General features: G+C 34.7%; 1 protein-coding gene across 2 annotated transcripts in view; it reads right to left on the minus strand.

Moving 5' to 3' along the window:
• Positions 1-202: 202 nt before the first annotated feature.
• LOC135153166 (uncharacterized) overlaps positions 203-15,322 on the minus strand; it is a 56,807-nt gene continuing 41,687 nt past the window's right edge. For both annotated transcript variants that reach the window (XM_064095257.1, XM_064095258.1), the window contains 18 exons: positions 14,096-14,164; positions 12,875-13,025; positions 12,036-12,215; positions 11,564-11,642; positions 10,454-10,568; positions 10,096-10,148; positions 8,972-9,098; positions 8,078-8,181; positions 7,123-7,234; positions 6,000-6,156; positions 5,309-5,375; positions 4,703-4,769; positions 4,149-4,228; positions 2,764-2,890; positions 2,260-2,301; positions 1,745-1,813; positions 1,193-1,241; positions 203-951 (listed from right to left, as the gene is read on the minus strand). In XM_064095257.1, the coding sequence (XP_063951327.1) occupies positions 941-951; positions 1,193-1,241; positions 1,745-1,813; positions 2,260-2,301; positions 2,764-2,890; positions 4,149-4,228; positions 4,703-4,769; positions 5,309-5,375; positions 6,000-6,156; positions 7,123-7,234; positions 8,078-8,181; positions 8,972-9,098; positions 10,096-10,148; positions 10,454-10,568; positions 11,564-11,642; positions 12,036-12,215; positions 12,875-13,025; positions 14,096-14,164 (1,659 nt within the window). In that variant the 3' untranslated portion in view covers positions 203-940. The remainder of the gene's footprint in view (positions 952-1,192; positions 1,242-1,744; positions 1,814-2,259; positions 2,302-2,763; positions 2,891-4,148; positions 4,229-4,702; positions 4,770-5,308; positions 5,376-5,999; positions 6,157-7,122; positions 7,235-8,077; positions 8,182-8,971; positions 9,099-10,095; positions 10,149-10,453; positions 10,569-11,563; positions 11,643-12,035; positions 12,216-12,874; positions 13,026-14,095; positions 14,165-15,322) is intronic.

Consider the following 15,322-nt stretch of genomic DNA (forward strand, 5'->3'; position numbering starts at 1 on the left):
GTGATATTGTACTACGCACCTTTTTTCTATCGCCTATCAATATCATAAACCTCATCACTATAACCATGCTCTAATAGACATGTTTACACATTGTATATTTCTCTTTCTCTTTTTTCTCTTCCAAATGACAATCATGGTGTAACATAAGTGACCTTAATTATGACTTTAAAAAACATGTATACCGCAGTTCAGCAAGAGCAAGTTTGGTTTAAATTAACAAATTTATTCATATGGTTGTTGACAACCTGTCAGAAAATATAATTCCTAATTTACAAAATAAAATATCAAAATCCATGTCCATGTTCTAGCTTGATAAGAACTGAGACTGTAGTTGCACGGAACAGACATACAATCTACTTTTATTTTTACATAAAATATTTTTAATGATTGACATTTGATATACATATTAACCTTGTAATTATTTTTACTTATATGTATGACATGAAAGGAAAACTATTGGCACTTTTCTATAAGATACAAAAAATATATCAATTACGATGTCATTTTTAATACAATTGCGAACTTGGTATACCTACATGCATAAAAGATAAAATTTTCAACAATATATTTTTCCTGGCCACAAGGCTACAAGTAATTAGGAAACAAATGTTGATGTTCTCAATTTGTTTTTGAGATGGAGTGTTAATTTGGACAGCTAAATAATATTCAATCAGAACACATGCAATTCAGATAATTGTTAATTTAGGAAAATTACTGCATGATGAAAAAAAATCCTAAATGAAGCAAACTAAACTCCATAGGTTTTACTTGATGAAATATCCCTCTTGAAGCTCACAACAGCTAATTATGGGTGAAGACTGAGGATTGTGGAATCTTGAAAAGGCTGGTAAGATGGTTGTTTTCTCCCTAAAATTTGCTTGGAGAGTTTAAATAAGAATCAGGCTCCAAACAACCAGATGTGAGGATGGCATCAAGCACGCTATGCTTTATCTGTTTAAAAAAAAGGAACAAAATATATAGATATGGTTAGAGGAAAAGGATTTAATTCTCTCATCATTCAAAGTCAGAAAATGAGAACTAAAGGGACCACATATAGTTAACAGATTTCATTAGAAAGATATATCCACTGTCAAACAATTAAATTGCTAGCTTACTGAAAATTTAATATCCATTCTCAAACAGGAATACCACAGAATGAATAGGAAGAGAGAGGCATGTTGAAGATACTTACATGAAGGTTTAGCAAGTTGAACCAACTCCAGCTCTTCTGGTTCTGGTGTCTAGGTAGGATACAAAAAAATAATCTTTGGAAATCATGCAATGTTTTTTATTTTAAAATCCCTCGAAGTTGATGCCCCAAATCTACTTAGGGAAAGTCTCCCTAAAAAATCACATACAAAGAAACAAAACAAGTGCTTTTAGGTCAAATGATCAAGTTAATGACCCCTGTAAAATCATTGAAGCAAGTCAAATCACACTCATTGAATAAAATGCGAGTTACATTACTCCTCAGCTCGCCTCTTTTTAGTGTTAAAAAATGCCACCTGAAATGTGCAATAGATCAAATTTTTCATTCAGATGACTTCGTAAAAGCTTTCTAAATTGTTGATTAAGAAAGCTTTTCGGACATCACCTGAAAGAATCCGGTGCAGAGTATTTTGTAAACTTTTCAAATTTAAGAAAAATAGGCATGGCAGATTGGGAGGGGGCTGGACTGTTGCTTTTTCTATTTGTTATGAGCAGCCATGACAAACTATTCTGTACAAGGATCAAACCAACTTACCACTGTTCTAGTTTCTTCAACTTTAGACAATTCCACCTGAAAGTCAGCTCCCATGAAGGCAAGGCGTACCTATGTGGGAAATTCGAACACACGATTACAAATCTCTTCCGTTTGAAATCTATAAAAGGAGCGACAGAATTTTAACAGAATTCAGGAATACATATAGCCATAATTCTTACCAAATTTTCCTGTTCTTGCTGTCTTTAAGGGTCAATTCAGACATAAAATGAACCAATTCATGGAAGTTGGAAATAAAATGTCATGTTCCGACATTTATCACAGTAGTAAATCAGCCAACTGGGCTTCTCAGCCAATTGAAATGATGGATAGTTGTCTGACAACTTACCAGACAACTAATGTTGATGATACACTGCCCTGATCATCAATAAGTAAAGAAGAGCACAAATATGACCCATAACAATTAATTATAATGTAATTATTTAGATCTTTAGTTAAAGTTAAGAAAAAGGATAAGGAGGAGGAGGAAAAGATAAAGAAGAAAAAAAAAATCTTACCTCCGGATTGCAGACACCATAAAATATTGCTATGAATAATCCCTGGAGTAAGAAGAATAAAAAAAAAAAAAATGATGACTTTTAATACATTAAATATGAAAACAATTACTAGGAGAACAAATTATAATTCGCTTCGCAGAGTAATCCTAAACCTCATTAATACTCTATGAGTCTGCTCAAAAGGGGCTTAAAATTTTATTCCAGTGCAAAAAATGACTGCTCTATATTTGAACCCTATTTCAATTGGGCCATTTCAAACCAGGGTTTTATCCCCCTCCCCTCAGATCTTGGTCACTTGCCCCCCCCCCCCCCCATGAGAAGTAAAAAAAGTTTTTCTGTTATTCAAGCTAGACACCAGAATTGAGTCAACAAAAGAAATACATTTGTAGGCCCTATAAACCATTTCAGGCTTTTCAGAGAAATTAATGTGTGATAGGCTAATAAAGTGAAAGACACATGACTACACCCACAGAGCGAGTAAAGAAATGAAATCCGTCTACTGACCTGCAATGCATGCAATGCAGTGAACACATAGGTAAGTTCAATGAGACCATATTTGACTTCAACGACAGACAGTGACCATGTGATACCAAGTAGGGGTAGCACGATGGCTGTGGCTCGTAAGCTTGCCCTGAAAAATAAAACAATAATGACGATAATAAAAGGACATTTTTAATGCACACATGGGTGCATGAGGCACTTTTATATAACTGACTAAGCTAGGTAACTGACTGACTTCCGGTGACCTTTTAACTCATCTGGGTCAAGTGAAGATCGATATGGATGAATTTCTTGCTGAAGGAAATTAACGTACACCATGGCTAGGATTCAAACCCATGGTCCATGAGTCCGAACCACTAGATCACGACACTTCCACAAATGAGTGGTAGATATCAATGTTTGCCCAATTAGATATTAATTTCAATCCATTAACTAGTTTACATTTGACTTTTCAATCAACTTATATGTTTGATGATCAATATTAATTCAACTGACCTCAAAATGAAGGGAGCATAATCATACGAATTGAAGTAATAACTTCCAATCAATACAATCATACAAATCCCAATTTCATTTTCCATTTCTGTATGTGTATTTTAGCAAACTTGCAAATATATGTAACTTCTGAAGGTTTCCATGGCGAAGAAGAAAAGTGTAGTTTTTTTCATGGTACACCATGTATTCTTTCGTTGACATATGTTGGTCCTGAAAAGGACCACCCAAACTTGACGTTTCGACAAGTGTGTTCTTGTCGTCTTCAGGAGAATGAATGTTGAGTTTGGGTGGTCCTTTTCAGGACTAGCGTATGCCCACCAAAGAATACATGGTGTACTGTGAGACAACTACACTCACTTGCAAACATAATTAGCTTGTCTACAATTAATTTTCCTCTTATACCAGTACGAGTTTTACTGCATTAAATTTTGGTTGTCAAATAAAAATAATTTGCCCGTTTGTAACTAGCTTGTCTACTATTAGTTTCCATCAAATACCAGTACGATGAGTTTCACATGCATCATTATTTTGGTTGTCAAATAAAATTAGGTTGCCTCTTAGTTTACCATCACATGCAGGTCCCAATCTGAAAAAAGACAATTCCCCAAATCTCTTGATAATAATACTGAGTAGGTTAAAGTCGATTAGAAAGGGAAATCGGGGGAGCATTTCATGAAACAAATACTCAGTGATCTTAACTGACAACTACAATAAGCTACTGAAATCCTTGTATCTGATTGGCTAAGAACAAATCAGTCATTGGGAATCATGCATCATGAAACACTACCCTGATTATGTACCACATATTATGGTTGAAGGCAATTCTCTTGATATGATTATTCTAATTTCTCCTTTTCACCATAAATCAAGCCCAATTTTCAAGTTAAACTTACTTTCTTGCTTTCAGTGGGTCTGAACGTCTTGATTGTTTAGAGGTCGTACAGTAAACAAACACCACAATTATCATGTTGATCTAAAGAAAGAAAAGAGGATGATAATGAAATAACAATTAATGAAAATGATGATGGGGCATTATGTAGGATGAGATGACAATAGAGGCTATCTAATTTATTGCTCGATAAGGATGCAAGTTTTTTGCAAGCCCTTAGATTTGAATCGTCATTAACTTTAGAATGTTGCTGACATAAGAATTGTAGCATATATATTAAGTAGAAAGTAGAAGTAATTCAAATTAGTGCCCACACACGATTCACGCCCATACCAAATTTTTTGGGGAAGGGGGTTCATTTGTCAAAAACTTGGTCCTCATTGACAACCATGGAGGTAGAACGGGTTGGTATTTGCCTCGAAGAGAATTTATGAAACGCAAAAAGATATTATGTCTCAAACTAGCTCATGTTTGCCTCAAAAATTAGACAAGCAAAACATTGAAAGAAAAAGGTTTCACTTAGATTCAATACAATTTACCATTTGTATTCATACTTACGAATATTATTGACAGACTTGTACCCAGAAAGATCCATAATGCATTATTTTGAAAGGTCAACCAGCATCTGGATATTGAAAAGGAAAATAAATTAAAAGGTTTTCATACTAAAATATTTGGCATGGGAGGTATGGAAGCAGAAATTTCACTTTATAGCATTGTTTATAAATCGATATTCCTTCCTATATTCTCTTCTAACAAGTTTATTTTCATGCATAAAGACATCACACACAATGTAATCAGTACTCCAATTCTATATCAAACAAAATATCCTTTTGGGTGTACATTTTAGTCCAGTATTTGATGGGAGAATCATAGTATTTCACTATGATGATGAGAAGCCATATTTCAACCTCGAATATAATCACAAAGTATAAACAGGACCTATGCAACCATAATTGGAGATGTTACTTTTTATAGAGATCGGTTGTACATCTGGATAAAGAATTAATTTTGTTTACAAGCGAGACTTCAAGAAACTGTTTGTCAGAGAATTTATATTTATGCTGCTTAATGATACCAAAAGGCTCAGAATTATTTTTCCCAGGCTATTGTCCAAGATATGGGGTGATGATTCTTTTTTTAAATAAAGAAATATAGACTTACTCCTCTGTTGTACCATAACCTTGATGTGCCAGGGCAAATGAGGTACCAACAATCATGAAGGGAATACCTGCAAAATAAATTGGTAATATTTCATTAGAATTCATTAGTCTATGTTATTGATCAAGTAGCATATTAAAAGCATGGCAAATATGTAGTACATATTAATAAAATGCTGAACTACTACCACCACCACTAATGTAATATTTGATTAGAATTCATTCATCTATATTATCGATGAAGTAGCATATCAAAAGCAGGCAAATATGTGGTACAATTTTAATAAAATGCTTCCACCACCACCACCACCACCACTACTACTAATGTACTACTAGCCTACAAATTTCCTTTTCTTTTCACTACTATACAAACAATAAATTGCTGAAAGTGATAATCCAAATTGTATTAAAGAAAATATTAATAGGGCTTTGATGGAGATAGGATTGTGATGGTGTAGATGGTATATGTTGTTAACGTTTTTGTTGTTGTTGATGACGATGATGAATGAATGATGAATGATTATGATGATGATAATGGTGATAAAACAATGAAGATGATGAAGAGAGAGGATTATGACGATGATGATCATGATGGTGATGAATGACTATGGCGATGATGATGATGACTATAATGATGGTGATGACTATGGCGGTGATGATGACAATAATGATAACTCCTTTTCAAATAGTCTCACCCCATGCAATAAGAAAGTAGTATCTGAACTTCTCCTTGTAGGGGATATTCTTAGGGTTGCAAGTCTCCACCAATAGATGAACACCTTGGATTAGCATCCAGCTGAATACACCTGTATAGAAAAACTGCATCACACAGGCAATCGCCTTACAGGTAATCTGGATAACAAAAAAAAAAATCCACATTAAAGAGAATTCTGATATTTGTGAGAATTATTGTATACACAATTAATAAAGTTTTTTCAAAAATATAATCAATAACGGTTTGGGAAACAAATTTGGAACAATAAGATAATTATCACAATTATAAGGACATGAAAGAGCATTTTTAAGGCCTGGTCCCACTGGTCAATGGATTTTGACAATTTTTTTCTAAACTGCTTTGCAAATTTCACCAAGATTGTTCAGTTTGCACAACTCATGTTGGAGGGAACCTTCAACTTCAAACCTTGTCTTCTCCTTATTCTTTTCACGCACTTTATGTGGTTTATTATTGATAAATATTTACAAGACATAATTTTGTAATTTAGTATCTGCCTTTTCAAACGTTTATAAGAAAAATCAAAATTAACTTTTGGCGACTTATTGTGGGATTAGGGATGGAGGGGTTACAAAAAGTAACAAAGGACAAATGTGTGGAAAAAAACCAAATGATAACAGAGGTAGGCCTATAGCAAAGGAGGTTGCATTTTCAAATAAGGAGGATGCACTGGAAATGACCAATATAATAGATAACAGTCATGATGCTTAAGGAATATATCTATTTCCTAAAAGCAAAGCAGCGAGTCAATGAGAAATTCCAGTTTCGGGAAATAATGAAATCGTTATCGTAAGCTTATGCGACTTTCATGTTGGACACTTTTGTAACTTACATAAATTTAACCAGTATAGGTGCATTGTAAAATCATTATCATAAGCTTATGTGCCTTTCATGTTGGACACTTTTGTAACTTACATCAATTTTAACCAGTATAGGCGCATTGTTATTATCCTTCTTTTATATCAAACTTACGACAGCGGCCTAACTTCATCTCTAAACTTAACATGAGTAGCCATAAACTCTACCCTTTACTGTGATTTTATACCACAGTTTAGACAGATGGACACAATAATTTTTGAACTCACCCAATCTATAGCTGAGGGGTCTAGAAAATCAAGGACTATATAGGTGATCTTGGCAAAAACCATTGATAAGATCATGTTGATGTGGATGGAGTTACGGATGTTATGGATATCTCTGTGAACGGAAATGAACGAGAGTGGAAATTAGATAAAGATAATGAAAAATTGATATCACATATGATGTAACTGTATCTATCTGTTAAACATGATGAAGACTGATTTTGCTAAAAAACATGTTTTCCATAGACTACAGCCCATACGCTCAGTTCTCAATGGATTAAGGATATACACGTATCATATACTGTACAAATCTTCAAGATAAAAAAATCTTAAAACAACAGGATTTATATTTCCTTCAGCGCTGTGCGCTTCATGAAAATATAATCCCTTGGGAAAATATGAATCCGGCAGTCCAAAGTATTACACGCCCCATCAGTCAATATCTGTATATGATCAACACATAAGGCTTGTACTATGGAAAATATGTTCAACGACTGTGCAATCAAGAAAACGGATTGATTCCAACAGATATATATTTAACATCCTCAAAATACCTACATTCAAACATATCATTGATGAAATATAAAGAAGATCAATATTAAATAGAAACTCGTCAGACGATAAGCTGAAAAAATACTGTACAAAGTTTAACTTTTGATAAAGCAAATTATCCACAAACATGCCACATCAAAAAAACTATTGTACGATTTCCCTTGAAAAGTAATTCACCATGCAAATCTTATATATTGAAAATTGGGCATAGATGAGAAATGCATTTTAGTCTGATGAATTTACAGATTAATAAACTTGAAAATAAAAATAAACACCCAATTAGCACTTAGGTAAACTTCATAAAGAACTACAGATGCTTTACCCAAATCGGACTATACACTAAAGATAGTTTCTATTTTGTAAGAATAGAATAGAACTGTACATTTTCAATTTTGTAGATACTTACCCAACAGATATGAAGATGAGTAGAAGAAGGATAAGGGCAATCAGAGACAAGACAATACCTCCCCATGTGATATACTGCAAGTACTTAGCATGAATTGACACGACCTGAAAGATAAATGCAAACCATATGATAGCCCCAACAAGTAAGTACATCATATAACCAACTTTTTTGTTTTTCATGCAAATAAATTTCAAGTGTTTCACATCTCCCTTTGCCGAGGTGTTGTGGCTCAGTGGATAAGTCTCCGGACTTTGAACCACAAGATCCAGAGTTCAAATCCCACGGCAGCACTTGCATCCTTTGACAAGACATTTATTGCCACTTTACAGCCAGGTGTAATAAATGGGTACCCAGAAGAAAGGAATTCCTTGAATTCTCGATCGTCCGATCAGGATAGCCGTGCTAAAGCCGGGGTAATAGTATGCAACCCTTAGAAACATTTGTATTAAGCGCAATATAAATGTTGCATGTTATCCATTATCTCCCAAAGAGCACAAGACAAAAGAAGCATCATGAAGCATCTTATCAGTTATTTAACAGATTATATTTTGTTCTGAGCAAATCAGATGGAAGGATATCAGTATCTTGTAACAACTGCCAGTGAAATCACAGAAGATTTTTTCATAAAATGCTCCCCTTATCTATAACATTGAATAACAAGCATATGAGGAGTCTTATAAAGCACAATATAATATATTCTTAAGTGAACTTTTGCACTCTATAAATCTTTATTATAATTACTATTAAAATGTCAGGTACATGTCATCTCGGTTTAAAGACAAGTTTACAGTATGACGCTCATATGTTACATAATATAGGATTGGACAAGACATTGAGAGCCTTCTATATGAACAGCTACTGTCAAGCATAGCCAGTCTATCACGTGATACGTACCACAGGGTCTTTATCCTGTGTCAGGATGGCAAAGTGTGTCAGGTGATCACAATGACATGTGGTATGAGTATCGTTACTTTCTTCCAGTGTACACCCTCTCATACTCCAAGCCCCTTCCTTGGTGTACCTATTGGTCAGTGATAAAACATACAATGTCAATTCAGATACATCTTTTATGCCATTGTATATGATAGTTTGAGATTCTGATGGTCTTATTTCATAATTCAAATACATTGTACAAAGCTACATCTTTCATACCATTGAACATAATAGTATTAAATGTCAAATTCTAGATTTCAGATTTGGAGTTTATAATGTCATATTTCAAATTTCAAATGTCAAGTTGCTAATTATTTCAAATTGTCTCCAAACTGGGTGGCCGTGGTTCGGAACCAATTGATGCACTAGTGTCGTTTTATTTGGTGAGTAATAAAAACAATGTACGTCAGTTTAGATAGCTACATTTATATCTCTGTACCATGTGGAACATTGTGGACTAGTGGATTAGTCTCTGGACCTTGGCACAAAAGGTTATGGGTTCAAATTCCGGGCATGGTGATATTTCTTTCCAGCAAGAAATTGCTCCACATTGTGCTGCAATCTACTCGGGTGAGGTAAATGGATACCAGGCAGGAATCAATTCCATGAAATGCTTTTGCGCTGTAACAAGCTTTCCAGGCTAATGCAAGTGTATTTAATATGCAAAGTCCGTTTGGGAATGCATAGATATGTTATATAACGACAACAGGGTAGTCTTATGTGCGATACAAGAACTGAATAGTATCAATGCAACAATTTTTAATTCCTATTCTAACAGCTCTTAATTTCACATTTCAAATGTCAAATTCCAGATTTAAGGCTCATCTTCTGTTCTGGTGAATCCCCCAAAGGTGTGAATTTTGTGATTTTTAGTCACACACCAAAATATCTTTAGACAAGATTTAAGATTTCAAATTCAGAATTTTAATTTCAAACTTAGAATTCAAATTACAAAAAAAAAAATCAAATTCTACATCTGAGATTTCAAATGTCACATTCAACTCTTTGATGGTTCAGTGTTGTTTGTGTGCTTTCCATGTGGTTTTCTTATTTAATGATTTCTAATTTTTCTTTTTGTTACTTACCGAACACTAAAATCCCAAAAGACACAGTATGGTTCATCGCTGTCAGTTAGAGGCTGCAATTTGTAAAGAAAATATAGAAAGAGAGTTAACTTCTATTAGCTATGCAATTTATCAAATATATCTAGCAAAACATTTACAACAGTTTTTTTTAGTTTAATGAGGATCATGAGATTTTCAACAGGTTTGGACAGGATGGTAGGATGATAGGATAAGTCATTTGGAAAATTATCAATCGCGCCATTTAACAGTGACATTCCAGGTTTTAACACAGCATACTTGTCAGTGTAAAGATATAAGTAAATTCAATCACTTTAATCATACAATTTTGCGGATCCGATACATTTGAAAATTAACTCACCTTCTTATGTTCAAACTGCATGACAATCTTGTTGTATAGACTCTTGCGGAGAGGAGGATTAATTCGAAGGAATATGATGCGACTATTTACTTTCATAGAGTCCTTATAGATTTCACTGAAATTACACAATCGTAAGGAATTAACATAAAAAATTGGTGAAATATCTAAGCACCTTAACTGAAGAAAAAAAGAAGAAAAAGTAGTTTTGAATAAAAATGTGACTGTAGACTTATATTAAACAGACTCACCCCTCTGGAAAATCTCAGTGTACAAACATGCTTGAAATGGTATTACTTAAAATTTAACTCTTTGTCTGCCACAGACAGAATCACTCCTGCGCCACATTAAATATCACGGTGCAACCTGAAGAGGGGTTTTGCACGGACTATGCTTAATTGGATCACAATAGCTTTGATAGGTTTATTGTAAAGAAAAGCTTTGTGTCAACACAGTAAAATGCGATGCACACATCATTATTGTGTATGTGTGTATGAACAATAGATTCAATGCACTCTGTGTATATTGTGAATAGAATGTGACTTAGTCGAACTTGGCAGACTGCTGTATGTGACTCTAGATGAACAAAGCGGACAAAGAGTTAACTTTAGAAGGATCACAATTGTGTTGTTGCATACTTAATTTTTCCAGAACTTTCTTGAAATATCTTGAAGTGGTCTTTGTGCACCCTCCTTTGTTTAAGCTCTTTTTTTTTTTTTTTTTAAGTATTATCGCTAAAACTCTTCATGCAAACGTGATGCAATTCATTTCAGAAAGGTGGTTGACATTTACGTTTCTGGTTTCTTTATGTTTTCTCATCAATGATAACACAACTGGGCGTTGTGACGTCAGCCTTTTAACCGAGCTACATGGGGAAAGCTTCAGATTAATGCAGAGGTCCTATTTCCAAGCCTTGGTCATGTCTTTTGGATGGTGACGTTAAAGGACGGTAGATAAGAGATGTTAATAATCAAATCTACATTAATTGATGCATGTCTGTAAAAAACACAATCACACAAACACACCCATTTCATTCCAGGATTATTTGAAAATTGATCAATTACAAAGAGTAGGATCAGTATAGCTCTGCAATATCATTTAGAAAGTACTTACTCTTCACTGCTGATGATTGGGAGAATCTCATCCAAGGTATGGAACATGATACCAACCATGGTAATTATTCCATTGTTATCTGTTAAAGAAGGAAAAGATTTCCATCTTAGTTCCAATTTCCTCCAAAAAACCCCAGCATAAATGATTGTAAAATATACAAGGGACAGTAACACGCAGCTTTAATTGTGACTAATACATTGCAGACTTGAATTACATGACTGATGGCAAATAATATTCAATGCAATATATTATTAAAAAATAAGCTCTATGATCAGCCAAATGGCTGCGTCTACAAAGCATAGAATACCATATTATCTGTGCTCTAGCATGCAATAATTATTTCCTGTATTCATTTTTATAAGGAATATGTCATTTTTTACAAATAAGTTAAAGTAAACAAAATTTGAGTATAATATCAATACAAGTTGGATAAAATATATCATAAACTAAACATGAACAGCCATATACTAACCTCGCTTTGCTGGAATGTAGTCATATACATTGCTTGGTAAAGTAATCTGATCTGCTGCGAGGGGTATGGATGAACTATTTGGGCCTGGATCATACTGGAACTCTGATTTGGTATAGTCAGGGAATTGATAGATGGTGCCTGGAATGACATCATCGGCTCGATATCTGTCCACCTGAATGACTGAAAATTGAGAGGGTTGGTGGGAGAGAATAACATAAGACTGGAATTCAGTGTTTGGTCATGGAACCTCTCCAAGCAAGACAACATCGTCACCCCAGTCACATTTGTCAACTTAGTCACATTTGTCATCCCAGTCACATTGTCATCCAAGTGACATTTTCCCCCAGAATCAAAGTCGTCACCCCAGTCGAATTTGTCACCCCAGTCACATATGTCACCTCTGTCGCATTTATCTCCATAGTCACATTCGCCACTCCAGTCACACTTGTCACCCTAGTCAAACAGGTAACACAAGTCACCTTCATCACCCCAGTCACATTCCTCACCCCAGTCACTTTGGTCACCACGGTCACATTCGTCACCCCAGTCACACCCCGTCACGTTCATCAGGCCTTGTCACATTTGTCATTCCAGTCACATCCAAATCCTAGTCCCATTCGTCATCACCCTAATTATCCTCATCAATGTTATGTACATGTACCAGTAGTCATAATTTGTAGCATCCTCATTTATAATAAAAATTCCCGGAATTCTAGGCACAATTGAATTTCAATATCCCCTTTCCCCTCTAAATGTCATCATCATCATCATTGCCATTATCATGACAAAAATCATGACAAAAACCTTTGAATAATTTCTAAACAGAAATAAGATCCTACCAATGTTGTCTGTAGAAATAGTCATATTGACTCCAGTCCAAGTCCCGTTCTCCCCTTCAACAATCTTGGCCATTCCCATGAGATAGTCTTCAAGTTTAACAGCAATTCCCAAAGCACTGTCTGTTGTGAAGCTACTTCGACGTCGACGGGCCTAGGGAGTTGAATGACGTTGAAAACTGTTAGTATCATCTTATCATATAAAAAAACCCAAAACAAGTGGAGCACCTCTGGCACTTTGCCTGCATTATGCGATTCAATATAGCAGCAGTGCTGAATTTGAAAACGACTATAGAATAATTATTCACAAAAACGCCATTCACATGATAATAAAACACTACATTCATCTACCCTGTCAGAAAAGCGGCACCTACAAAAACTAGATGTCTCCAAGTTAGATCAAATTTATTGATACAAAGAGTATTTAAAGTTGGTAAACTATTTAGGTAAGGAATAGGATAGCTGTGATCAAATGGTATAGGTATGCAATGTACAAATCAAGCAGAGCGATATCACTTTATTAGGGAAAAAGTTAAGATGGAAAAATATGAGAAACAATGTACCTCCAGTCCATATGATTATTCAAAGCCACAAAGGTTTATTTTTTATTCAAATCTACAATTGTTACATATTATTTCATCTTACTCGAAAGACTTATGTATGAGACTTTATCTTTCATTGCATTTTACACTGGGCCCCGTCTTTCAAACAGTTACAATTGATCTGATCAATCTCAAGTATATGGAAATCCATCAATGTCATAATTTTTTCTTTAGAAATATGCTCAATGTCTTATGAAAACAAAGAGAAGCATACTGAATTGTCCAGAAAACAGTGAATGTATGAATAAACATCATCTCAAAAATATTTTGAACAAACGTGTTCAGTTCAGTTTATTTCCATAATTCACATATATACAAACATGTTACATTGGTTGACATGGGTATAACATATCATGAAAAGAAATAAATGGTTCTTGAGACAAAAAGGAGTTTATACACAATAAGAATTAAAACCAGTGAAGAATGGAGGGGCCTAAGTTGAAAGCATAGCCTGTGAGTTATAGGCCCCAGAGGAGAATAGAACAAACAAGTATTGTAGATGTTGACGTTGCTGGCTTTTCATAGTTGCGATTGATTAGATCGATTGCAACTCTTTGTAAGACGGGCCCCTGGAAACTAACACACCATACTTTCAGGTTATAGGATAACTGAATTTAAATACCTGATGAATAGTAGTCCAGCGCCGCTGACGTTCCTCACTGAATAAGTTGCTAGTCACGGTTAGAAGATCCTGAATAAAGACAAGGCAAAAAGAAATGGCATTCGCTGCAAACATGGACACTGCGGCACACACGTTCTTTCAAGACCATGGATGGATAAAAGCTGGTATTGAGGCCTAAACATTGTTTGTTTGCCTTGATGGTGGCCTTTTTTTTAGATCTGTACAATGAAGGTCGGTTGTTCTGTTTTTAAAGTATGATATGAAAAAGCTCCTAGTTCTGCTTTCATATAAAGAATGAGATTTATTCAGACACAAGTGTCATTAACTTTGGATTACTTCATCAACTTAAAAAATAAATATATAGAATAATGTATGAAAATTAGGGTTGGTCGCCACTTAAGTTTTTTCCAAAACAATGAAGTACTAAATGTTGGTAGGTTATAATGGGGTTGGTCGGGTAACAGGAACATTCATTTTTTCATGCCTCATTGCATACTTGCAGTAGTATATAGGTTCCACATCAGACAAACGATCAACTTGCCGATCATTAATATCTTCTTAGATACCAAGGATCATTGAATCAATGTCGCTTGTCAAAAGTTAGTGCAATGTCTTTAAGCAGGAATCCTGCTCTAAAGGTATTATGTGTCTTTTCATAGCGGCTTTCCATATTGGCTTTCCTGCATCCCCATTGCATGTCTATGATGAAATTAAAGAATTGGCAATGAAAGGCTGCTTGTTGGATTCTCGCATTAAAAGCATAGCTCTGACTGTTGACTAGGTATCTAAATATTGCTCCTACAAAACAAGAATTGTTCCATAATAGTCAGTATTAGTATCATGCACATTTGATTTTATGACACAAGATGAATTTGTTCTGAAAAAAAATGGCTGAAACTTATAACAAATTCAAAATGTATCAACAGAACAGGGATCACCAAATAAATCAAACGTCTTGCCAATGGGTCACCCCTCCTATGCATAATATGAGAATGTTTCAGCATTGCTGATCACCACTGTGATGTATTGCTTTTAATCCACATCAAATTTGACACCCCCTCACACTCATAGGCATGCTGCCCAACTTGATGATGTAACAATCACTCTCTAATGGAAACAAGAAAAGCCCACAGAGGTAGTATCAATAAACCCTCACTCTTACTCTGCACATCTCCTGAGTCAGGCGTCTTCTTTGTCTCTCTTATAGCACTATATCAAAAGTATGTA

The sequence above is a fragment of the Lytechinus pictus genome, chromosome 2 (assembly GCF_037042905.1).
Source record: "Lytechinus pictus isolate F3 Inbred chromosome 2, Lp3.0, whole genome shotgun sequence".
Taxonomy (NCBI): Eukaryota; Metazoa; Echinodermata; class Echinoidea; order Temnopleuroida; family Toxopneustidae; genus Lytechinus; species Lytechinus pictus.